The sequence below is a fragment of the Schistocerca gregaria genome, chromosome 10 (genome assembly GCF_023897955.1).
Source record: "Schistocerca gregaria isolate iqSchGreg1 chromosome 10, iqSchGreg1.2, whole genome shotgun sequence".
NCBI classification, from domain to species: domain Eukaryota; kingdom Metazoa; phylum Arthropoda; class Insecta; order Orthoptera; family Acrididae; genus Schistocerca; species Schistocerca gregaria.
The window spans coordinates 191,077,638-191,104,918 of NC_064929.1; the positions used below are offsets into that span (position 1 = coordinate 191,077,638).

The following is a 27,281-nucleotide window of genomic DNA, read 5'->3' on the forward strand; positions in this document are numbered from 1 at the left end:
TCCTCATTCCTTACCTTTCCGGTCCCCTTAATTTCCAACATCTTTCTACAATAGCACATTTAAAATACTTCGGTTTTCTCCCTTTTCGGTCTTCCCACAATCCATGATTCAGTATCACACAACGGTGTGCTCCATAAGTACACTCTCAGAAATTTCTTCCTCAAATTAAAGCCTATTGTGATACTAGTAAATTCCACGTCGATAGGAATGCCCATTTTGCCAGTGTCAGTCTGTTTTGTGTGTTCTCTTTGATCCATCCGTAACAGATTTTGATGCCCTAACTAGCACAATTTCTTAACTTTCTCTGCTTCGTGACCAATTCTCATTTCTGAGATTTCTGGGCCGCGCGGGATCAACCGAGCAGTCTCAGGCGCTGCAGTCATGGACTGTGCGGCTGGACCCGGCGGAGGTTCGAGTCCTCCCTCGGGCATGGGCGTGTGTATTTGTCCTTAGAATAATTTAGGTTAAGTAGTGTGTAAGCTTACGGACTGATGACCTTAGCAGTTAAGTGCCATAAGATTTGACACACATTTGAACATTTTGAGATTTCTTGGTTTCTGGATCTCCTCATTACTTTCGTCTTTCTTCTCGTTGTTTGTCGTTGCTGTGCCCTCCAGTAATGTTTTGTGGTTCCTGCCTGGATGACGAGAGGGTGGTATGATAAGAAGGTGGCCGCTTTCCTTTCACTACAACACAAAATGCTGAACACTATGGAACTTAACTTCCGAGGTCATCAGTCCCCTAGAACTTAGAACTACTTAAACCTAACTAACCTAAGGACATCACACAGATCAATACCCGAAGCAGGATTCGAACCTGCGACCGTAGCAGTCGCGCGGTTCCAGACTGTAGCGCCACAAAAATAAAGATAAGAATTTTGCTCATCGGAATATGTCAAAGGCTCGGAGGATCATGGCTACCGGTGTAATTGAATTATTATGGATACGAACACTATGCAACAATTCCCCACGAAGAAAGTTTTCTGCGTCACCTTGCACATTAAACTAAGCTATGCATGAAACATCCGCAAATGCCGTCAATATTCATGAACAAAGCAAAATCAAGACTCGTGAAAAGTTCAAGAACACAAGCGTAAACTACATAGTCACAATAGCAATAAAATATCACGCAGAATTAAGAATGAAACTTAAAGATGTTACTGAAATTACACACGGTGAAATTACGAGGGTTGACTGAAAAGTAATGCCTGGAGACCTTCGTAACTTCAACAGTTGGCAGCATTGGTATGCGACAGGTACTGGCTTGTTCCGTAGCCTCTTTTCTACAGCTCCAGTTGGCAGAAAGCCTTAGCACTGAACGGTTCTGATGTTGCAGTGTATAGTATGGAACCCTGCGCAGACGGTCGGTCAATGCGAGTAAACAAATTGAAGTCATTGAATTCTTGACAGCAGAAGGTGTCACCTCACAGGAGATTCATCAGAGAATGGAAGCAGTTTATGGTGATTCTCGTAACGCAAGAGGAGTTCCTGGCAAATGTCAAGTCTGTGTGCTTTCATTTCAGGAATCAGCATCCGGGGTACCCATCGTGTACAGGTCTTCCGATAGCCAAGCATAGCAATAATGTGACCCAAATGTTATTGTGCAAAGTCAGTTGTGATAGCAATTTCTCTCTGAGTGATGCGACGATCGTCCTGGATCAGTCTGCCAACATTTTGCTTGTGAAACTCGGTGGTTGCTGTCCCAGGACGTCCAACTCTTCGTTTGTCTCGCAGGTCAGATGTTCCCGCCTCAACATCTTTAAACTTACGACGCATAGTACTCACGTCAACACAATCATCATACTCTGCTTTAATTCTCTGCTGAATCTCCTGTGGAGTGACACCTTCCCCTGTCAAGAATTCAATTACTGCACGTTCCCAAAATCACATTGACCGACCGTCTGAGCATGGTTCCATACTTTACACTGCAACATCACAACCGTTCAATGCTAAGGCTTCCCGCCAACTGGAGCTGTAGAGAAGAGGCTACGGAACAAACCAGTACCTGCCGCATACCGGTGCTGGCAACTGTTGAATAGCAACGAAGGTGGAGGCATTACATTTCAGTCAAGCCTCATACCACCGAGTGATATGAAGAAAGCTACACAATCTAAAACTGAAGCGTAATAAAAAGTACAAGAAATAAAACATACTCACGAGAAAAGTTCACACATATATTACAGTTAAAATAGAAGTCAGACAACAGAATTTTAAACCTGTGTAACGAGCTTCCTACATCACGTGTTCTGCTTACGCAAAGTAAGGACAGGAAAGACTTGCTTCATATATAAAAATGTACTCGTGACCACACTCTGAAAGCTACAAGAATTCGACTATCGAAGTTGAAAATGAGCTATCAGATCAAACGTGTACATCAGTCGGAATAGCTACAAACCATCACACATGAACAGGCCCACCACCGCCAAGACGACCTTCAGAGCACCGTCTTCATTCACGAGTGCCGAGGCCACGCTCTCCACGCAACGAATTTCCCCCAGATAGCCGCAAGACACCGCCTTTCCGCCACCAACTTAACTACTGTCAGATGACTACCGAAAGGTTACAATTCTCTTTGCTTGACTGAGAAAGTTATAACTCTCAAATGGTTCAAATGGCTCTAAGCACTATGGGACTCAATTCTCTTTGCTTTACTGAGAAAGTTATACCTCTCAAATGGTTCAAATGGCTCTAAGCACTATGGGACTCAACATCTGAGCTCATGTCCCTTAGAACTGCTTAAATCTAACTTTAAGCTAAGGACATCGTAAACATCGATGCCCGAGGCAAGATTCGAACCTGCGACCGTAGCAGTCGCGTGGTTCCGGACTGAAGCGCCAAAAACCGCTCGGCCACCGCGGCTGGCAGCTATAGTGTTGCTACCACATTAGAGAAACATCAGAGAAACTGGTATAGGCATGCGTATTCAAATACAAAGATATGTAAATAGGCAGAATACGACGCTGGGGTCGGCAACGCCTATATAAGACAAGTGTCTGGCGCAGCTGTTAGGACGGTCACTGCTGCTACAATGGCAGGTTATCAAGATTTAACTGAGTTTGAACGTGGTGTTATAGTCGGCGCACGAGCGATGGGACAAAGCATCTCCGAGGTAGCGATGAGGTGGGGATTTTCCCGTACGACCATTTCGCGAGTGCACCGTGAATAACATGGGTCAGGTAAAACGACAAATCTCCGACACCGCTGCAGCCCGAAAAAGATCCTGCAAGAACGGGACCAACGACGACTGAAAAGAATCGTTCAACGTGACAGAAGTGCAACCTTCCGCTAATTGATGCAGATTTTAATGCTGGTTCATCAACAAGTGTCAGCGTGCGAACCGTTCAACGTGACATCATCGCTATTTGGCTTTCGCATTGGAAGGTCCACTCTTGTATCCTTGATGACTGCACGACGCAAAGCTTTACGCCTCGCCTGGGCCCGTTAATACCGACACTCGACGGTTGATGTCTGGAAACATGTTGCCTGGTCCCCCGAGTCTCGTTTCAAATTGTATCGAGCGGATGGACGTGTACGAATGTGGAGACAACATCATGAATGCACTGACCCTGCACGTCAGCAGGGAACTGTTCATGCTGGTGGAGGCTCTGTAATGGTGTGGGGCGTGTACAGTTGAAGTGATATGGGACTCCTGACGACATAGATACGGTCCTGATAGGTGACACGTTCGTAAGCATCCTGTCTGATCACATGCATCCATGTACGTCCGTTGTGGATTTCGAAGGAGTTGGGCAATTCCAGCAGGACAATGCGACACCCCTCCACGTACAGAATTGCTACAGAATGGCTCGAGTAAAACTCTTCTGAGTTTCCCCTGCAGAGTTCGTGGTGTGAATTCCCTCCAGCACTACTTCAGTCATTAGTAGAGACCATTCAGTGTAAAAGACAAATTCAACATACAGATGACAAAGGGAGAAAGGAAATTTGGGAGCACAAAATGCAGGTAATGTAGATAGAATTAAGTGCTTACTGGAAAAATTGATACTTTAATGTCATTGTGTGCTACTAAGCCGGCCGGAGTGGCCGAACGGTTCTAGGCGCTACAGTCTGGAACCGCGCGACCGCTACGGTCGCAGGTTCCAATCCTGCCTCGGGGATGGATGTGTGTGATGTCCTTAGGTTAGTTAGGTTTAAGTAGTTCTAAGTTCTAGGGCTCAGAGCCATCTGAACCATTTCTTTTGCGCTACTAAATGGGGACAATCACGAAGTACAAAACTAAATTACAAATGACTGAGTGTGGCAGTTAAACAGTATGAAACAAATTTAACAGAGACGTCTCAAAGGTCCTGTTAATTTTTTTTTGTAGGATTAATAGTTGAATGAGAATATGAAAATTTCGTGCTAGTTTATGAAGACCAGATGCAACATTGTGCGTTACATAAAACTACATCAGTGGAGGCAGCGGCATCACTCTATATAGCTCCATTAAAAGTAAGAATAAAGAACGAAGTCGGTCTCATAATTCAGCCTCTCTAAGTGTTGAAAGTTACGTACGTCATAAAATTCGCTATTTGTCCGCAATAACGTATAGAAAATTACACCTCTACATGTGTACACCTTCTGGATGTAACTGTAGTGCATCTTCTCTGCTGCACTGTGTGCAAGATACTTTGTGAGTGTCGCTAGTTTTAAATCCAGCAGACAGCGCTCTGTGTGGGACAACGTTGGAACGGAACACGAGAAGTTTTTACGCATGTGCTGTCCGGAGGAATTTCCCGTACGGCACCGTGTTTAATAAATCGAACATTGAACTCCATTCGAAACTTGCTGCGAATTTAGTCATATGATAATGTCGTGAGACTGCACTTCAATTGCACCATTCTGAAAGCGCCCCCAGTGAGTAGCTTTCAAGTAACATCGAAAGAACTGTTTAATAGCTATAAAATGTTTCAAAACAAGTACCGAGTTTGTAGCCAGGAACATGCTTATTGTCATTTCGTGCCGTTACTTGATATTCAAATGTTTGGCAAAAGCGGGCGATGGAGTACAGGAGTATCATTCTGACAGCAACCCGTGTTTCTCATAAAGCGCGGCTGAGGCCTTTTCAGAACGGACCGTTCGCATCTTGTTATTCAGAAATTTCTCAGGATATCGCAGAGGCTTGAACCAGGAATGAAGTCACCTTGGAAGTGCGACGGATTTCAAACACTGTAGCACGAATAAGAACAGTCGGGCGGTTCTCGGTTAACACGTTTCGTGTGCAACACTATTTGGACGCCTAGTAATTCAGGGGCCACGCCCCAGGACACGGTGGAAGCGAGGAGGGATCTGCTTAGCAGAAGGGGCTGCACGTGTGAGACACGTGCGCCGTGCTCCAGATAGCGATCTCGCCCGCTGAATAGATGTGGGGAGGCGTCCGGCGACCGGAAAATGCGGCCCAGTCAATTCGCCCCAAGCCTCAGGGTTCAGGGGGGATGGTGAGTCAATTAGAGCAGCAGGGCAATACAGGTCCGGCCACGGGGAAAATGTTGTGGGGAAGGCTGACCAAAGACTGCGATTTATTGGCAGAACGTTTAGAAGGTGCATCAGGTTTACTAAAGAGACTGGGTACACTACACTTGACCGTCCTATATTACTGTGTGGTGGGGGATCCTTACTAGATCCGATTGACGAGGGACACCAGAAAAATTCAAAGAATGGCTTGTGGAAAATAATTTGATGCTGAATCACAGTAAGACTCAGTTTTTACGGTTTCTAACTCACAATTCAACAAGAACCGATATTTTGATCAGACAGAATGGGCATATTATAAGCGAGACGGAACAGTTCAATTTCCTAGGCGTTCGAATAGATTACAAGCTGTTGCGGTAAGCCCATGTTCAGGATCTTGTTCAGAAACTAAATGCCGCTTTATTTTCCATTAGAACAGTATCTGAAATAAGTGACATTTCAACACGAAAAGTAGTCTACTTCGCATATTTTCATACACTTATGTCGTGTGGTATTATTTTTTGGGGTAATTCTTCTGATTCAAAAAGGGTATTTTTGGCTCAAAAACGGGCTGTTCGAGCTACGTGTGGTGTAAGTTCGAGAACCTCTCGTCGACCCCTATTCAATAGTCTGGGAATTCTGACATTGCCCTCACAGTATATATTTTCTTTAATGTCATTTGTTGTTAGCAGTATTAGCTTATTCCCAAGAGTTAGCAGCTTTCACTCAGTTAATACTAAGCAGAAATCAAATCTGCATGTGGAATGCACTTCCTCGACTCTTGCGCAGAAAGGAGTGCACTATTCTGCTGCATCCATTTTCAATAAGCTACCACAAGAACTCAAAAATCTTAGCAGTAGCCCAAACGCTTTTAAGTCTAAACTGATGAGTTTCCTCATGGCTCACTCCTTCTATTCTGTCGAGGAGCTCCTGGAAGAGCTGAAAAAGTAAGCAAATTCCAGTGTTACATTGTTGATTTCCTTTATTTAAATTTATGAATTGTCACCTGAATATGTTACTTATATTTCATTTTATCTGTTTCTACTATCGTGTTATAATTTCATGCATTGACTCGTTCCGTGACCATGGAGACTTCTCCTTAATTTGACCCCACGGAACAATAAATAAATAAATAAAATAAGGGTAGTCGGTTTTGTATTACCCCGAAGTAGGAAAGAGTGTTCACGAATATGATATGCGAGTTGGTGCGGCAATCATTGTAACATAAGGTGTTTTCCGCTGCGGTGAGATGCTTTCACGAAATCTCAATCACTATCTTTGTTTTCTGAATGCTAAAATATTTTGAAGGTGCCCACCTACATATAGAGAAAAGATCATCATAATAAAATAACAAATATAAGAGCTCGTACTGAATAATTTAAGTGTTCGTTTTTCCCTCGCGCTGTTAGATAGCGGTACGGTAGCGAAAAAGTTCGAAGGCGTTACTATCAACTCTTCGAATGAAGCACTAATGTAACAACTGAATACACGACATCCAGAGATTTATGACTCCATATGACACTTTCGTTTATCTGGAGAGATGCATATGGGGCATGAAGATGGCACTGTGAAATGCTGAAACTGGTAGCATTCAAAACGATGTTTTCTAAATCCGCGTTGACTGGGTCAACAGACCTTTCTCTTCGACACAATTCATAATGTTCGAACACAATTTGTGCTCTAAAGCTGCTGCATATCGACGTTAATGATATGGGCCTGTAATTTAGCGGATTACTCTTATTGCCTCTGTTGAATATTGATGTGACCTGTGCCAACTTTCCAGTCTCTGAGTACGGATCTTTCGTCGAGTGGGAGGCTGTAATGATCAAGCGTTGAGCTATTCCATCAGCACAGTCTGAAACGAACGTAATTGGTATACAGTCTGGACTGGAAGACTTGCTTGTATCTTTTAAGTTGAGGGAAATGAGGAGGTACAAGATAATAGCAGTCATAAAGGGAAGTAGAAATTAGGCAGACCAGGAGAGGATGGCAGAAGACTAAAACGCATAGAGAGGTACCTTGTGAAACTATGCGTTTGGGCAGAACACTGATGATGATGATGATGATGATGATTACATACTGTAGCTAGAATCTAAAAGAAACGTGTGGGACTCTATATTGAGGAACAAAACTGCTTAAATATAAAAGTAATTTACACCCACAGATAGGTCTTCTGTGTAAACATGCTCATTGTCACACTTTAAGAGAGTAGCAGCGCAGGGAACTGACTCTACCTTATGTGAGATGATATAATATGGAGAGGTGCCATCTTTATAGGGGATCAGACTGTCCGTATGATCAGCTCAGTTACACGGCCCTATATTTCACGTTTATCTGCGACTAGCTTCCTCTACTCTTACAAGAGCTGCGTGGCCAGGCGTGGGATAGGCACCGGTATAATATCTTTGTAGCGGCCACCGACACGCGAAGGACATGTGTCATACGTCATTAGTGACGAGGGGGTGTTGTAAGCTCGTGTAACTGCACGCCATCACGATGGCAGCTTACTGTTCGACTCACGCACTTGCAGAAGATACGTTTACGAGGCACAAAGATGGGAACTCCGTACGCGTGTGGCGCCACACGCACGCACTCACACACTCACACACACACACACACACACACACACACACACACACACACACACACAATGTATACAGGGTGAGTCACGTAAGATATAACACCCATTATATTTCGTGAACGTTTACACATATCGAAACGCGAGTTTTGGTAAATGTTAGATGATCAAGGGATAAGTATTTTTTTGTTTGATTGATGATTTTAGCGCTTCTGTCAACAGATATATTGAAATAAGTACAATTTTTATAACTGCTTTCCATACCAGTTATGAAAATTCTACTTACTGTAATTGCTTTCCATAGCAATTACAGTGATGTAGCGTTTGTTAGTGTCGATGTTCAAAGTTTTATAAAATTCGAGAAATGTCCTAGAATGTCAGAGCACGGTGGCCGGAATCGGCATATGAGGTGCAAAGATTGCCAACCAGGCGTCCCGGACCAGGCTGCATAGCTGTACATCGTAAGGTAGGGTTGCGCTACGAAAATAAATCTATAGTTACCCAGGAACCTACTTACGACCTGGATGCTGCTTTATCTACGGATGTTGTACACTACTGGCCATTGAGCTCGCTGCACCAAGAAGAAATGCAGATGATAAACGGGTATTCATTGGACAAATATATTATACTAGAACTCACATGTAATTACATTTTCACGCAATTTGGGTGCATAGATCCTGAGAAATCACTACCCAAATCAGTACCCAGAACAACCACCTCTGGCCGTAATAACGGCCTTGATACGCCTGGACATTGAGTCAAACAGAGCTTGGATGGCGTGTACAGGTACAGCTGCCCATGCAGCTTCAACACGATACCACAGTTCATCAAGAGTAGTGACTGGCGTATTGTGACGAGCCAGTTGCTCGGCCACCATTGACCACACCTTTTCAATTGGTGAGAGATCTGGAGAATGCGCTGTCCAGGACACCAGTCGAACATTTTCTGTATCCAGAAAGGCCCGTCCAGTACCTGCAACATGCGGTAGTGCATTATCCTGCTGAAATGTAGGATTTCGCAGGGATTGAATGAAAGGTAGAGCCACGGGTCGTAACACACCTGAACTGTAACGTCCACTGTTCAACGTACCGTCAATGCGAACAAGAGGTGGCCGAGACGTGTAACCAATGGCACCCCGTACCATCGCGCTGGGTGATACGCCAGTATAGCGATGACGAATACACGCTTTCAATGTGCGTTCACCGCAATGTCGCCAAACACGGGTGAGACCATCATGATGCTGTAAACAGAACCTGCATTCATGTCTGTGTTGCAGCGTCAAGTGTAACCGCAGCCACGGTCTCCGAGTTGATAGTCCATGCTACTGCAAATGTCGTCGAACTGTTCGTACAGATGGTTGTTGTCTTGGAAACGTTCCCATCTGTTGACTCAAGGATCGAGACGTGGCTGCACGATCCGTTACATATATGCGGATAAGATACCTATCATCTCGACTCCTAGTGGTACGAGGCCGTTAGGATCCAGCATATCGTTTCGTATTACCCTCCTGAACCCACCAATTCCATACTCTACTAACAGTCATTGGATCTCGACCAACGCGAGCAGCAATGTCGCGATACGATAAACCGCAATCGCGATAGGCTACAATCCGACCTTTATCAAAGTCGGGAACGTGATGGTACGCATTTCTCTTCCTTACACGAGGCATGACAACAACGTTTCACCAGGCAACGCCGGTCAACTGCTGTCTGTGCATGAGAAATCGGTTGGAAACTTTCCTCATGTCAGCACGTCGTAGGTGACAACACCGGCGCCAACCTTGTGTGAATGCTCTGAGAAGCTAATCATTTGCTTATCACAACATATTCATCCTGTCGGTTAAATTTCGCGTCTGTAGCACGTCCTCTTCGTGGTGTAGCAATTTTAATGGCCAGTAGCGTATGTGGAAATAGACGCAGTCTTGAACTAGCCTGTCACGAAGGTCTTAAGAAAGCTATTTCAGATTTGTGTATTCTCCGAGATTTGCGTGAGCCGAAACAGAGTAAATACCCTTCTTCAAAATTAAATATCTAAATGTTAGAAGTAAGATATGACGTATATTTTTCTGTACAGAGCTGTGTGCTCCTTGGAGCTATGATACATGATGTCGGACGACTGTCTCTACCTACATTGCTCTACACTGAAGAGCCGAAGAGACTGGTACACCAGCCTAATATCGTGTACGGCCCCCGCGGGCAGGCAGAAGTGCCGCAACACCACTAATGTCTGAAGTAGTGCTGGAGGGAACTGACATATGAATCCTGCAGGGCTGTCCATTAATCTGTAAGAGAACAAGGGGGTGGAGGTATCTTTTGAACAGCAAGCTGAAAGGCATCCAAGATATGTTCTATAATATTCATGACCGGGGAGTTTGGTGGTCAGCAGAAGTGTTTAAACTAAGAAGAGTGCTCCTAGACCTCTCTGTAGCAATTGTGGACGTTTGGGGTGTCGCATAGTCTTGCTGGAATTGCCCAAGTCCGTCGGAATGCGCAACGTACATGAAGGGATGCATGTGATCAGACAGGATGCTTACGTACGCGTCACCTGTCAGAGTCGTGTTCAGATGAATCAGGTGTCGCATATCACACCAGTACAGAGCTTCCACCAGCTTGAACAGTCCCCTGATAACATGCAGGGTCTACACCTGTACACATCCATCCACTCGATTCAGTTTGAAACGAGACTCGTCCGCCAAGACAACATGTTTCCAGTTATAAACGGTCCACTGCCGGTGTCGACGGATCCAGGCGAGACGTGAAGCTTTGTGTCGTGCAGTCATCAAGGGTACACGAGTGGGCCTTCGGATCCGAAAGCCCATATCGTTGATGTTTCGCTGAATGGTTCGCCCTCTGACACTTGTGGATGGCCCAGCATTGGAATCTGTACCAATTTGTCAAAGTGTTGTTTCACATCTGCCACGTTGAACGATGCTCTTCAGTCGTCGTTAGTTCCGTTCTTGCAGGATGTTTTCCGGTCGCAGCGATGTCAGAGATTTAATGTTTTACCCGATTCCTGATATTCACCGTACAGCTCGTGAAACGGTCATACGGGAAAATCCCCACTTCATCGCTGCTTAGGAGATGCTGTGTGCAGACTATAACACCAAGTTCAATGTTGATAAACTGCCATTTTTGTGTTATATAGGCGTTGCCGACCGCAGCGGGAAATTCTATCTGTTACGTATCTCTGTATATGAATACACGTGGCTATAGTAGTTTATCTGACGCTTCAGTGTATGTCCTCAATACGGAGGTCTGTACGATGGTCAAAGGTCGTCTTCTGTTTCGCGGAAGAGCACAAGGTGAGCAGTAACAACGCTCAATGAAGCAAGTTGGACAGAGTGCATGCTAAGGTTAGGAAGGGATGCTGAAAAAACGGCTCATGTGCTTTTCAAAGTAACCATCACGACATTTGTCTCGAGCAGGGAATTGTGATAGGACCGCTGTTATTCCTCTACGTGCATAAATGATCTGACGAACTAGGTGAGCAGCAGCCTGCAGCTGTTTTCTAGAATGAGATTTTCACTCTGCAGCAGAGTGTGCGCTACAGAGTGAAAATGTAATTCTGGTAACATCCCCCAGGCTGTGGCTAAGCCATGTCTCCGCGATGTCCTTTTTTCGAGGAGTGCTAGTTCTGCAAGGTTCGCAGAAGAGCTTCTGTTAAGTTTGGAAGGTAGGAGACGAGGTACTGGCAGAACTGAAGCGGTGAGGACGGGTCGTGAGTCGTGCTTGGGTAGCTCAGATGGTAGGGCACTTGCCCGCGAATGGCAAAGGTCCCGAGTTCGAGCCTCGGTCTGGCACACACTTTTAATCTGCCAGGAAGTTTCATATCAGCGCACACTCCGCTGCAGAGTGAAAATCTCATTCTGCATTTTATTTACTATCTAAAAAGAAAATACAGTTCGGGTAAGAATCAGCAACCTCCTACAGGGGTGGGATTAGTGACGTGGAGGGAGGGAAGGGGACGGAGATAGATAACAGACTCAACGGAGGTGGATGGAGAGAGGGGAAGAGACAAATACACAGAAACAGAAGAGGAGATGGACAGAGAGAAAGAAGAGAAGGTGGACAGAGAAAAAGAGAAGGAGATGGACACAGAGAGGGTGGAAGAAGATATAGGTAGACAGAGGGAGGGGAACAGGGAGGGGGGAGGAGCAAACACAGAGAGAGAGAGAGAGAGAGAGAGAGAGAGAGAGAGAGAGAGAGAACAGAGGACCAGCAGGAGATGGGTAAAGAGTGGAGGAGGTAGGCAGAGAGGGGCGACGAGGAGGTGAGCAGGGTGAGGGGGAGAACATGGACATATGGAGGGGGAAGGAGGGGATGGGAGAAGATTGGAGCTAGTTCATACCTGGGCAACACCGGGTACCAAGCTAGTATTATATAAAATGTAATGGAGCTGAAAGCGATCTGTAGCAATCATGTTACGACACGAGATGGCAAATTGCCGCTGTCGTTCCTTCTGTCTTTTAAGAATAGTGATAAAGGTCTGGTGTCCACCAGCAGATGTGTACAGTCCACGCCTCAGACCGGTGCCGTCGTGCTGTGCAGGATGGCGCTGGCCACGACGCTGGCGCAGCTGCCGCCCCCGCTACCGGCCGCGCCGCCCCCGCCGCCAACGGCCTGCTACGCCCCCGCGGCGCCGTCGGCTTCGTCGGCGACTGCGGCGCCCACCGCGGGGCTGTGCGGCCTGTGCTGCCTCCTGCCGGCGGGCGCCGCAAGCTCCGCTGGGGCGCCCTCCCACATCTCGGAGGCCGAGCCCGGCGGCCGCAAGGAGGACCTGTCCTAGCACAGCCAGTGAGTCACCTGCCACCCGACCAGTCTTCACTCTCTCTAGTTTTACACAATCATCTTTACTTGTCATACCCAAAACACGGTCCATATACAGGATGAGTCACCTAACATTACCGCTGGATATATTTCGTAAACCACATCAAATACTGACGAATCGATTCCACAGACCGAACGTGAGGAGAGGGGCTAGTGTAATTGGTTAATACAAACCATACAAAGATGCACGGAAGTATGTTTTTCAACACAAACCTAATGGAACCACGTTAGTTTTGTTAGCACATCTGAACATATAAACAAATACGTAATCAGTACCGTTTCAGCATTGTAAAATGTTAATTACATCCGGAGATATTGTAACCTAAAGTTGACGCTTGAGTACCATTCCTCCGCTGTTCGATCGTGTGTATCGGAGAGCTCCGAATTACGTAGGGATCCAAAGGGAACGGTGATGGACCTTAGGTACAGAAGAGACTGGAACAGCACATTACGCCCACATACTAACACCCTTTTATTTGTCTTTTTCACTGACGCACATGTACATTACCATGAGGGGTGAGGTACACGTACACACGTGGTTTCCGTTTTCAATTACGGAGTGGAATAGAGTGTGACCCGACATGTCAGGCCAATAGATGTTCAATGTGGTGGCCATCATTTGCTGCACACAATTGCAATCTCTGGCGTAATGAATGTCGTACACGTCGCAGTACATCTGGTGTATGTCGCCGCAGGCTGCCACAACACGTTGTTTCATATCCTCTGGGGTTGTAGGCACATCACGGTACACATTCTCCTTTAACGTACCCACCAGAAAGAAGTCCAGAGGTGTAAGATCAGGAGAACGGGCTGGCCAATTTATGCGTCCTCCACGTCCTATGAAACGCCCGTCCAACATCCTGTCAAGGGTCAGCCTAGTGTTAATTGCGGAATGTGCAGGTGTACCATCATGCTGATACCACGTACGTCGACGCGTTTCCAGTGGTACATTTTCGAGCAACGTTGGCAGATCATTCTGTAGAAACGATGTATGTTGCAGCTGTTTGGGCCCCTGCAATGAAGCGAGGATCAATGAGGTGATCGCCAATGATTCCGCACCATACATTTACAGTCCACGGGCGCTGTCGCTCTACCTGTCTGAGCCAGCGAGGATTGTCCACGGACCAGTAATGCATGTTCCGTAGATTCACTGCCCCGTGGTGTGTGAAACCCGCTTCAACGGCAAACAGGTAGAACTGCAATGCATTCTCTGTTAATGCCCATTGACAGAATTGCACTCGATGATTAAAGTCATCACCATGTAATTGCTGATGTAGCGACACATGAAACAAGTAAAAGCGGTGGCGATGCAGTATGCGCATGACACTACTTTGACTCAGTGCACCGGCTCTCGCAATGTCCCGTGTACTCATGTGTGGGTTCATGGCAACAGCAGCTAACACACCAACTGCACCCGCTTCTCCTGTGACGGACCTGTTACGGACCCGTTTGCGTGCTACGACCATACCTGTTGCATACAGTTGGCGGTAGATGTTTTGCAATGTGCGGCACGTTGGATGCTCTCTGTCCGGGTACCGTTCTGCATACACCCTGCAGGCTTCAACTGCATTTCGTGGACACTCCCCATAGATGAGTATCATCTCCGCCTTTTCAGAGTTCAAATACACAATGGTCACAGTTCCTACAACACTACACTATCACAGACGTCTGGTAACACGGTGTACTACAGTTGGTCTGCGTGCGGAGACGAATGCAGAATAACAATAACAGCAAGCGCTACATGCGGCCACTGCAACAGCTAGACCAAACCACAACAGTGCACTACAGCCACACTCGTAAACACGGTCGTCATCGTAAACATGTCCCTGCAGATGCTGCTCGCCGACCGTGGCCCGTGTTTGTTACAACACGCAACTGAACGTCGGAGGTTTCAAGCCGTTACTTTAGGTGTTAAAAAACATACTTCCGTGCAGTTTTGTATGGTTTGTATTAAACAATTACACTAGCCCCTCTCCTCACGTTCGGTCTGTGGAATCGGTTCGTCAGTATGTGATGTGGTTTACGAAATATATCCAGCGGTAACGTCAGGTTACTCACCCTGTATATGACCACCATTTACCAATACATCTTTTTCTTGTTGTAATTTGAGTCATCCAACTTCTGACTCGTTTGACGTAGTCCACCACGAGTTCCTCTCTTGTGCAACCTCTTCATCTCAGATTAGCACTTGCAACCGACCTCAATTATTTGCTGGATGTGTTCCAATCTGTCTTCCTCTACAGTTTTTTCCCTCTACAGCTCCCTCTAGTACCATGCCTCTACAGCTCCCTCTAGTACCATGGAAGTCATTTCCTGATGTCTTAACAATTGTACTATCATCCTTTCCCTTCTCCTTGCCAGTGGTTTATGTATATGCCTTTCTCTCCGATTCACGCAGAACCTCCACATTCCTTACCTAATCAGTTCACCTAATTTACAACATTCGTCGGTAGCATCACAAACATTCCCAGCTACTGGTAAAATGTGCAGGTCGTCAGTCTGAGACCAGTAAGAAGTCTGATTCTTAGGAAAAATAGAGGAGATGTAAAGAATAGCGTCACGTATCGTCACAAGTTCACTTAGTAAGCGAGGAAGCTTCACGGAAATGACCGCCCAACTCGAGAGGCAGATGCGGTAAGAGAGGCACTGTGTTTGTAGTTCTATTTACTGTAAACATGACGACTGCGTACCTTACTTGAGGAGTCAACCAATATATTGTTTCCTCCTACGTATATCTCGCAAGTAGATTGCGAAGGTAAAATTAGAGAGATTCGAGTTCACACACAAAGGTTCACCAAAAATCATCATCGCGCTCCATTCGCGCCTGGAAGGTGGAAGGAGAATTGACAGTGAAACACAAAGTACTCTCCGTTCCACACCATAAGGTGGCTTGCAGTGTTAGGTATAGATGCAGATGTAGATGAGCCTCAGAAATGCTTGCTCCTAATTTTTTTTTTCTCTACATTCTTCTAACTAGTTTGATGCAACCTGCCATGAATTCCTCTCCTGTGCTAACTTCCTCATCTCAGATTATCACTTGCAACCGACCTCAATTATTTGCTGGATGTCTTCCAATCTCTGTCTTCCTCTACAGTTACTGCCCTCTACAGCTCCCTCTAGTAGCATGGTCATTCCCTCAAGCCTTAACAGATGTCCTGTCATCCTTTCCCTTGTCCTTGTCAGTGTTTTACGTATATGCCCTTCCCCTCCGATTCGCGCAGACCCCTCATTTCTTACCTAATCAGTTCATCTAATTTTCAATATTCATGCTTCGATTCTCTTCTGCTCCGGTTTTCCCACAGTCCATGTTTCACTACCATACAATGCTGTGCTCCAAACGTACATTCTCAGAAATTTCTTCCTCAAATTAAGGGCTATATTTGATACCAGTAGATTTCTCTTAACCAGGAGTACATTTTCTTCCAGTGCTAGTCTGCTCTTTATGACGTCCTTCCTCCATACAACATGGGTTTTTTGCTGCATAGGTAGCAGTATTCGTCGACCTCGTGGTCCACAGTTCTGATGTTAACTCAGATCAGTATCCCGCTGCTGCGTGCGGTGTCTCCAGAGACGTCTATGCTTGTCATAAGGAATTATTAAGCAGGACTCATCAGTGAAGACAATTCTACTGAATGAGATTCCAGGTCGAAGAGGTGTCTTGAGATGCCCCAGACAGTGGTGGGATACCTTTGGTTGTAATCCACGGCACCCTTACAGCACAGCTACGTCGACGATATTCTACGCCCCGTTCTATTGTCCTTTATCGATTCTCAGCTTACATTTCAGTAAGATAATACCCGCCCGCACACGGGAAAGTTTCTACTGCTTGTCTTCATGCTTGGCAAACCCTACCTTGACCAGCAAGCTCCCCGGATCCATCCCAAATTGAGAACGTTGTGACCATTATGGACAGAGCCTGCCAACCATCTCGGGATTTTGACGATCTAACACGCCAATTGGATAGAATTTGGCACGAGAAGGAATTTGACAGGAAAAGGGCCAATAACTCTACCGATCAATGACATGCCAATTAACTGCTTGCATGAGGGCAGAGATGAACCAGTGCATTATTGGCTTACTCAGTTTGTTAAGCTCTTTCTCTTGAATAAATCATCCATTTTTTTCTGAAATTGTAATCAATTGTTTATCTCTTCATGTACATCACATCTACCAATTATCGTCCCATTCGGATAATTCCTTCGTGTCTTTTTTGTTTTTTTGTTTTTTAGTGGCAATATTTGTGAAAGACGTATCGGACTAGGAATAATTTAGTTTGCTACTTATTTAGAACTATTGTGGTTACACAAAGCAAGACCATATTTACATAATGCGTTATTTTCTTGAGCTTCATAAACTTCTTTTAGCATATTACAAATGATCGCCAAGCTGACAATAAAACATACTGTACGTTTAGGATGCATACAATGTGTTTCAAAGTTTTCATTGAAACTTATAGGTATGATGGATCACGTCATGGTGAACAACTTTTGTGAGATACAAGATTGTCACTGGCGTTACCCAGAGATACTAGGTGTCCTTTAGTATTCACTGGGCTTGGCATGACCAGATTTCACCGACTGGCACATTCTTCTAACTAGGTGTGGTGCATACTATCTACACCAGTATACTGACAGCGTGATTTTCAACAAGAAAATCTTAGTAACTCTAAGCGGAGAAATATAATTTAGAAGAGAATCAGGTATTTTGATCTTGCTGTGCCTACAGAGCAGATGACTGGATTATAAGTGAGACTTGTTCACCCTGTAGGGTGCCTATGCTCTGTCGCCCATAGGGGCATAACCGATACAAAAGTACACATTCCTTCGTTGGGAAGCGTCAGCGAACATTTTATCTCGAACGAAAGTTGTTCCCTATGCTGTGATCTATCACCATAGACGTTTGATGCAATTATTTTGAAAGACACTGTGTATCTTGTACCTGATCTACATAAAATGCAAGTGTATAACTAAATTCGTTTTCATTGTTTCAGTGGACATTTGACTGGCATTGGACATGACGGGTACGGCGCCAGTTAATCTGTGATGTTCGGCAGTGACGGAGGGCTGGACACCAAGGATGAGACAGTGGACTTGCATGGAGAGAGCACTGAGGCGCACACGCACACCCAAGGACGTCTATAAGGCCAGCCGGATGAAGGTCGCTGCAGCAACGAAAGCTTGTGTCACTCAGTGGTTGTACAATCCTCTTACAGCATGTTATTACTCAGCAAAGTGTTCGTGTGATCTTTGCTAGGGTCTCTGCTGTGTCTCTGGCTACTGACATGCCAGTGGGTTGGTCTCCATCCTTAGGTATCCATAGTGAGACTTTCTGACCAACTGAAATTGTGTACCACGTTTAAACTGTAACCCATACCTATACTTTTCGTCACTATCGGTCTTAACAACTGATTTATCTAATTACACATACTGGACTGACAAAAAAATTTGAATATGTCAACACCTCTTTTGCATATGGTTTGTAATATTGGGGCATTGTCCATAACTGTGAAATCTACAGCAGCATAATGCTCAGAACATATAACCAGAGGCAATGTACAGATATACACATGGACTTTTCCATCACAGTTGGCGTAGATGAGTACCCAGGTTCATCTAAAGCTTTGTGTGGAGCACGATTTATATTAACACACTAGTTGCTTACCGGTAAAACTCATGTCATTTCTCAGGTCACACAAATTTCAAAGCACATCTTCTTACAATTATACGAAGCAGAAAATACAGGCAGTATCAACCCAATTATTACTATTTAGCAACCAGTACTGTGGACTGGTTCTTACTTAAAACGGCTGAGCAGCAGTATAAATAATAATAGTGATATTTAATTGCCATATTGCATTTCCATACTGGCATGCGTGCTGAAGGCGAAAGTTAAAATATATAAAACGAATGATGGCCAACGTAAAACTCCTTAAGTGCTACAAGAGTGTACGTTTGATGTTCTGTCCTATCAATAATAACTACAATTAAGTTTTGAAGTGAAAAATCTCCGAAATGTGAGACTTACATGCATCGACAATAAACTTTCTCAGATGGCATTTGCCTAGCCGTGTTTGGAGTAAGAAGACGAATACGTTGGCCATGTCTCCCCCTTACCCCACCCCTCTCTCTCTAGCATACCCTCAACAATTTTTTGTCAACTTCCTTTTCTTTTCGTCAACCACTTGAGGCGACGCTGTTTGCTTCAACAAAATGTCGCCTGATTTTCTGCCCATTCTGGTCTATTACTCGGCCTCTGATTATTTCGATACTGACGCTACGCTACAGCCAGCTTCGTTCTCTCATTGTTTCCTACGCATGCAATGGCAGTTTTTATTCTCGTATTCCAATCGCGTATTTTGGTTTCATTTCCATCGCACACGGCTGAAACGTATTTCCCATCGTCCTCCACTGAAATTTCCTGTTACCTCGCATCTGTTTTGATAATTCTCCTGTGTACATTGAGACGGGTTGCTATGGTCCTGGAAATTAATAGGCCGGAAAAAGGAATGCCGCTATAAGTCACACATTCATCTGGGAATTTTTTCCGTTCAAACTGGTGAATTATCAACTTATCATAGTACATGCACTGAAGTATATTCTGGGTTTTGCAACGCACATAACATGGCTGTGGATGTTTTTTGATGGCTACTCCTTCTTGTAAGTGAGTGCAATCAGATGTTTCTTCAACTTCCGATACCAATATTTTCGCCTAGCGGTTGATGATTCCTTCTTCAGTGAAAGTACAGCGATTGGCAAAACAGTGATTTGATCGCACCTTACAAATTCGCCATACGAGTCCGCAATGGTCAGGATTTCTGGACGATTTCACGGTTGGTACTTCCGATCTCAAATTCATTCACATAATCTGGGTTCGAACCTGGAACCTTGGTAAAGGCAGGTCTGCATCCACTACTGTGATCCCGACATCATCATCCATGCTGTTGTCTGAACTGTTAAACCAAACGTCCCCAACGAGGTATGCTCAAGTTTCTGATCTCCAAATTTGCAGTTCTGGAAGAGAATCGTGAGGCAGACACTGTACGAGTTGTTGATGAAGCTTCCTGAACAGTGAGTGTATCTGATGTAGTTGCAGTCCGTGTTCATAGGAATCAACTACTCGTAGTTTGCAAAGCACATCAAATAGCACAGAGTGTAGAGTATAGATATATAGGTGTAGAGTGCACTTTTGTTAAACCCTGTATTCTAGTCCACGTTCAAGAAACCTCCGAGTGACATTCCGTCCACTTCGATTTACGCGTTGTTCACAGTATTATGGAGGTACACGACATTGAAAATTATTGTATTCCTTTGGAAAAGTATTGTATTCCTTTGCCACTGATGTATAAGATGGTGCAACAGAGCTGTTCTAGTGGAATAAAACTGTGTGTGTGTTTTTTTAAAATAATTTGTTCATTCACTTTAATTTATTTGTTGTTTTCCTTCCACAAAACACAAACAGAGAAAGTCAGTAACGGAAGATTGTCTCTCTTCACAAGGCAGAAACTACTACGATTTATCGAAGTTCATCGGTCATTCTGTTTACATTTCATAGTCACCCTTACAAGGTGAGTGAATGGAGGATAAAGAGAGGGTCCAAAGAAGAGGCATGCATTTTGCCACACACTTATGTAGTAAGTGCAAGAATATCTCTGAGATACTCATCCAGCTTAAATGACAGATAATACGAGTGAGGCACATATCAAGTAGTAATTTACTCTTAGAATTGCGTGAACATACATTACATTATGAGGCAGTAAACTTGTGCAACTAAAACTGCAACACCAGGAAGCAAATAAAAAAAAATTTACTTGTTATACATACGAGTATCTATCTACAGAGTGGCTGCAATTAAACTTTTGCCACTTGAGCCGGTGTAGGCGGAAAACAAAGAGGGTTGTCCAGAAAGTAAGTTCCAATCGGTCGTGAAATGGACACCACAGTGAAAATCCAATGAAGCTTTTCACAGACGTATTGGGCAGTGTCTCTTGTACGGCCGTCGATCGCATCAAGACGCTCTTTTGAGTTGTGAGCGCACTGTGAGCGAGTTGAGGTGCCTAGAACAACGATGTCTCCCGGCAAGTAGCAGGGCCTGCTGAGAGGCTTCGCCTTAATGAATGCAGCCCGCCTAACACAACTGCCATGCACGTCCTTCTTCATGGCAATTCTCGGCCGCACTCTGCAGGGGCAGTGAAGACGCTCCTGCAGCCTTTTCGACGGGAAGTGTTCGGTCACCCACAACACAGCCCTAATTGGCTCGTCCTGAGTATCATCTTTGTTCACATGAAACGCTGGATACGAAGACAATACTTGGGCGCAGTTTACACGCTATTATGTGATCTCCCTAAAACGCTTCAGACAAATGTGGGGATGGTTTCTTTGAAAGGACACGGTCGCCTCTTCCCCATCCCTCCCTACTCCGATGGGACCAACGACCTCGGTGTTTGGTCCCCTCCCCCAAACATCTAACTATGTGCTACAGGATGTGTGTTGTTAGTAGTGTTAGTGTCATGACTTGCCATTAGGCGCCGGTACTGGTACGGCGACGTAGGTTTGAAACAAGCATCAGTGTGCATTACAGTCGTAGACAGTCAGTGTGGGTCTGGACAAGGTGAGCAGGGCTTCACCTGTAAAGCTGTTTTATCAAAACGACAAAAGTGATGCTGCTCTTCGACAGTATCGGCACACTAAAGAAATACAGAGAGGTTCTCTTCTGGCACTGTGCTTGAAGAACGCGATTCTGAAGCTCGAATTAAATGACGATTTGGGAATTGCTCCTGGGAGAGGCTGAGGGCCAATTGCGGCACAATTGTTGTGCGATCTTCAAACAGCACACGAATTATCACGTCATCTGAGCACTGCATGGTCGACGGTCCGAAAAGAGCAGCAAACAACTGTGGAATGATACTTCCAGTGCGCTTGTAGGCTGTTGCTGATGCAAATGGTTGTCGCACTGAGCAACGTTTGTAGTATGGAACTTAACCATGATAAGCAGTTAAGAAAATAACGTTACCCTCTCATGTGGGAAATTAAAATGTGTTACTTTCCACGGTTTATTCGTTATTTCTCTTCCACGTGTCCTTACAGTCGTTTCCACAGTGTTTCACTGTCCAACGATCATTCGGTTTTCATGGGGCCATAAAGTTTAAATATAACCACCATGTCTACTGTTGTGTCCCAGGTATAAACTACCGAATGGAAAGTCGGAATGAATTACAACTCAGGAGATTTGTCCTGAAGACTAGGTGATACATAACACGGCGTAATCACTCGTATCCAGATCCGTAGCCAAAGTTCGTCTAGCGTAAACACTATCAGAGGGGAGACCTGCTGTGTACTCCAGGAGGCCCACCAGAGGATTCCCCCTGCGGGAACCGATGACGCGAGTTAGTGTTGCATCCTGACTGGCTTCGTAGACTCCAGCGGCATGACTGCGCTAACATGAACGCACGGCACAACATAATTCACTGTTAGGGGTATAAGAAAGACACTCGCTTGCGACTCAGTCGTTTTTGGACCAGCTTTCCTTACCGCAAACTGATACATTCAGTCTTCTTCTTCATCCCTGAAACTTTGTAACGCCATCGCGTAATCCAGTATGTGACGACTGTGGTTGCCCCACAGCTTTTACATATTGGAAAAACGTCACGAGCTGCCACCAAGAACCGCTGATAAAAATTTCCCTATGATACAATCTGTTTCGAAGACAAAGAAGTCATGAAATATTTACAACAGCATACAAGGCGATACGAAATCAATAGCGTCACTGAATATGACGTCCACTATTCATCACTGTTGTCAAATAGTGATATAAATAACATCGGCAGTAGGAAAAATCTAGCAGCACTGCACTCCTTCGTGTTACACTAACAGTCAGCTTACAATTTTATGACAAGAGACACTCTACATACTGCCTACTGCACATCTGATCACTATAATTACAGGTAAGAGCGAGAAAATCAGATAAATACATATCAGTAAACTGCTATCCTGGTGCCCGTTGAAAGCTGCGTATCCGACAGATTCCAAAGGCAGAAAAATTGCCGTTGTGACTTCAACTCGGCTTCTAAACTGAAGGAAACACTTCACGGCATCCGTTTCAGAAGTGCTACAAATGCGTTGGGCAATAGACCGCGCCGCTCGAACTGTCAACGTAACTGGCACTGCTAAGAGTATCCTACGACTTCCACATTGCTGGCAACGGGTTATACACAATGCTGGTGACTACATTGAAGGTCACTAAAACTTTGAAACACGTATATATTTTGTACGAGCTGTAAATAAACAATTGCCACTATTAAAGTTCCAACCCCCGTATTTGTCGTATTATTTTGCGTGCATTTAGGGATTACTGTAGTTAATTTTCAGTGTACAGTAATTTCAAGTGTTAGGTAAAGCAGACGATTTATCAGTCATACGTCCAAAGTGTTAGCAAGTTACATCCACTTCTGTTAGTTAGAAGGTGATTTTGATTGATAAGTTAGTAGAAAAACTGATAGCAACTTTATACTTCAGTAATGCTTGGTGCCTATGACAGGGTTAAAAAGAATGAGTAATTTGACTAAAACGAGTGTAAAAGTTTGATAAGAGAAAATTAAATGAGTTCTAATTCCATTTTTATCATCCTTTCCCTTTTCTTAAATGACATATTTTTAATACATTTTGAATGCAATGAGTATTAAGAGCACTGTTAGCAAATGAGCAGAACGACTTGTGGATGGAGTGTTGTCTTTAGTGACAAGTACTAAATTACAGCATGCGGTTGCCTTTCAGCTAATTACGTTGCAACAGCATTGCCACTGGCAGCTACGCCGATACGGGAGAGAAGTGAGCGTCCGTTGGAGGTAAGTTATTATCAGGACCTAACTACGGAACTCATTTGGAAGAAAAATTCCTTTTGTATGCAATGAAATAAATTAGAGATGAACAAATTCTCTACACGAAATGTATGGACAAGGTTACTTTCCTTTAATACTGTCAATATTCAAAGATCCTTTCATTAGAAATTTCAAAATTAAATAAGTTTCATTTTATTACTTTCCGCAACTTCCCATCATTAAACATCATTCATTACACACTTCAACTCAAAAAGTTAAAATTCATTAAGAGATATAATCTTATGTCAAACGTTTAACACACTACGGCAAACACTACAGTTATAAGCCGTGTGTTTGTCTTGAGACAGCCTAAGTGACGGTGCACAGTACTCAGACTATATTATTCGAGTGTTTGAGGATGAGTCCACTTAGCAACTTCCAATAAACATTAAACATAATTTCAAACACTTTAAAAACTGTTTCTCGCTCACATGCTTAACGTCAATTATATAGCACATGAACTGACTTGTAAAGTAACCACAAGTCTGAAGCTGATTAACACACTAGGAATAGGAAGTTACTGATACAGTGTAGTAGGAATACATGAATAAATTTGTATGTGATTTGGGATACACACGGTCCGAAGTCCAGAACGCGTGAGCTCCATCTCTGGAAGCAAACACTGTCTCTAAGCCAACTAGACAGTGAGACGAGGCAAGCTTGGATGACATTCCATGGTACTTGAACTTTCAGCCAGAGTTCAGACATCGTGTCGGCTGGTGAATGATGGCATGCCGGTCTCTAGATATGAAACACGACTGTACGTTTTGACAGGGTATGGCGGACATGCTGGCCGAGGCAACAGGTGAAACACAAGCATGCAACTCAGGACAGCATGTGCAGCAAGTGGTCTTCCGTCACACAGACCTCTATGATAGAGCACAGCAATTGGCCTCGTAATACGACAGTAATGTAATGCTTGCTGTCCAGGTTACGGCTATGTGTACCGGAGGTGTTCGTTTCGAGTAACCAATGGAACACCACAGCATCCAGCCAGGCATGAGCCCACATGATGATGACGAAAGCAACCTCGCAGCATCGATTCTCTTCGCTGTCATCACACACGGATACATCGAACGTGATGTTGTATGTTGGAACGTGTCTCGTCTGGAAGATGCTCTGCTGTCACTCCTCTGTACAGTGTTGCCGTCGGCTGCATCATGGTCGGCAAGCCTCTCTCAACTGCCACATCAACATCGGTCCCTGTGCTGACTGTCTGTGGTGGACCAGAGGTCATCACATTGGTAATATATGTGCTGCAAACAAGTCATTTCCAGACTCAAAGTACGTGACATGACTGTATGATCTGGCACGCCTGAGTGAACAATATGTCAGCCTCCTCGGCACTTGCCACGAAGCGATGTTGAGATCCCACACAGCGTTGAGTATGGCACCACTAAACACATAAATTCCACAGTCCATTCAAAATCGTGGGATCCTGATAAACTCGAGCAGCAACGCCAGAAACGGTAAACCACAGTCTCCTCTCACCACAATGCGGCTGTATTTTGGGACAGACTAGGGAAATCCCTGGGCTAGCAGGCCAGGATTCGGTTATACAGGACGTTACAAAAAGGTACGGCCAAACTTTCAGAAACATTCCTCACACACAAAGAAAGAAAATGTTATGTGGACATGTGTCCGGAAACGCTTACTTTCCATGTTAGAGCTAATTTTATTACTTATCTTCAAATCACATTAATCAGGGAACGGAAACACACAGCAACAGAACGTACCAGCGTGACTTCAAACACTTTGTTACAGGAAATGTTCAAAATGTCCTCCGTTAGCATTCACCCTCCGTCGCATGGAATCCCTGATGCTCTGATGCAGCCCTGGAGAATGGTGTATTGTAACACAGCCGTCCACAATACGAGCACAAAGAGTCTCTACATTTGGTACCGGGTTTGCGTAGACAAGAGCTTTCAAATGCCCCCATAAAGGAAAGTAAATAGGGTTGAGGTCAGGAGAGCGTGGAGGCCATGGAATTGGTCCGCCTCCACCAATCCATCGGTCACCGAATCTGTTGTTGAGAAGCGTACGAACACTTCGACGGAAATGTGCAGGACCTCCATCGTGCATGAACCACATGTTGTGTCGTACTTGTAAAGGCATATGTTCTAGCAGCACAGGTAGAGTATCCCGTAGGAAATCATGATAATGTGCTCCATTGAGCGTAGGAGGAAGAACATGGGGCCCAATCGAGACATCACCATCAATGCCTGCCCAAACGTTCACAGAAAATCTGTGTTGATGACGTGATTGCACAATTGCGTGCGGATTCTCGTCAGCCCACACATGTTGATTGTGAAAATTTACAATTTGATCACGTTGGAATGAAGCCTCATCCGTAAAGAGAACATTTGCAGTGAAATGAGGATTGACACATTTTTGGATGAGCCATTCGCAGAAGTGTACCCGTGGAGGCCAATCAGCTGCTGATAGTACCTGCACACGCTGCACATGGTACGGAAACAACTGATTCTCCATACAGTGACGTGGTCAACGTTACCTTGTACAGCAGCAACTTCTCTGACGCTGACATTAGAGTTATTGTCAACTGCATGAAGAATTGCCTCGTCCATTGCAAATTTCCTCGTCGTTCTAGGTCTTCCCCAGTCGCGAGTTACAGCCTGGAATGTTCCTTGCTCGCTAAGACGCCGATCAATTGTTTCGAACGTCTTCCTATCGGGACACCTTCGTTCCCGGAAATCTGTCTCGATACAAACGTACCGCGCCACGGCTATTGCCCTGTGCTAATCCATACATCAAATGGGCATCTGCCAACTCCGCATTTGTAAACACTGCACTGACTGCAAAACCACGTTCGTGATGAACACTAACCTGTTGATGCTACGTACTGATATGCTTGATGCTAGTACTGTAGAGCAATGAGTCGCAGGTCAACACAAGCACCGAAGTCAACATTACCCTCCTTCAATTGGGCTAACTGGCGGTGAATCGAGGAAGTACAGTACGTACTGACGAAACTAAAATGAACTCTAACGTGGAAATTAAGCGTGTCCGGACACAGGTGCGGCACACAGTTTTAATCTGCCAGGAAGTTTCATATGAGCGCACACTCCGCTGCAGAGTGAAAATCTCATTCAAGAAACAATTTTTTTTTTTACGGCTTAAGGCCTAAGACGAAAAGCCTTGCAATTTTAGTAAGCTAAAACTCGGCTGAAGGCCACACAGAGTACTTAAGACTAAAAAGGAAATCACTATGTAAAACACAAGGAGCGGCGTTTAGGTTGAAACAGGCCGCCACACCGACAAGCTCTTAATCGGAAGGCAACAAAACCTAGGGACGGTTCACGACCGACCGACAATCTGACCGATTTCCAACGGTCAGATCCAACTGCACAGATAACGGCAAATATCGGCCAATGAAGAGTAAACCAAGATACCAATAAATTCAAACTCGGCCTCACCAAGATCAAGGCATTAAACACCACTCAAGACAAGTTTAAAAGAATACCGAAAACAAAACTTTCACTGCGGAAGGCTCCAGATTCTAGGCAAAAACACACACGACTTGTAATCACACATGTCAA

At 44.7% G+C, this 27,281-nt stretch overlaps 1 protein-coding gene across 1 annotated transcript in view; it reads left to right on the top strand.

Annotated features, from left to right (window-relative positions):
- LOC126293234 (homeobox protein rough-like) overlaps positions 1 to 20,250 on the top strand; it is a 360,457-nt gene extending 340,207 nt beyond the window's left edge. Inside the window, exons 3-4 of the mRNA XM_049986354.1 lie at positions 12,573 to 12,818; positions 17,842 to 20,250. Coding sequence (XP_049842311.1) covers positions 12,573 to 12,810 — 238 coding nt within the window. The 3' untranslated portion in view covers positions 12,811 to 12,818; positions 17,842 to 20,250. The remainder of the gene's footprint in view (positions 1 to 12,572; positions 12,819 to 17,841) is intronic.
- Positions 20,251 to 27,281: the final 7,031 nt, after the last annotated feature.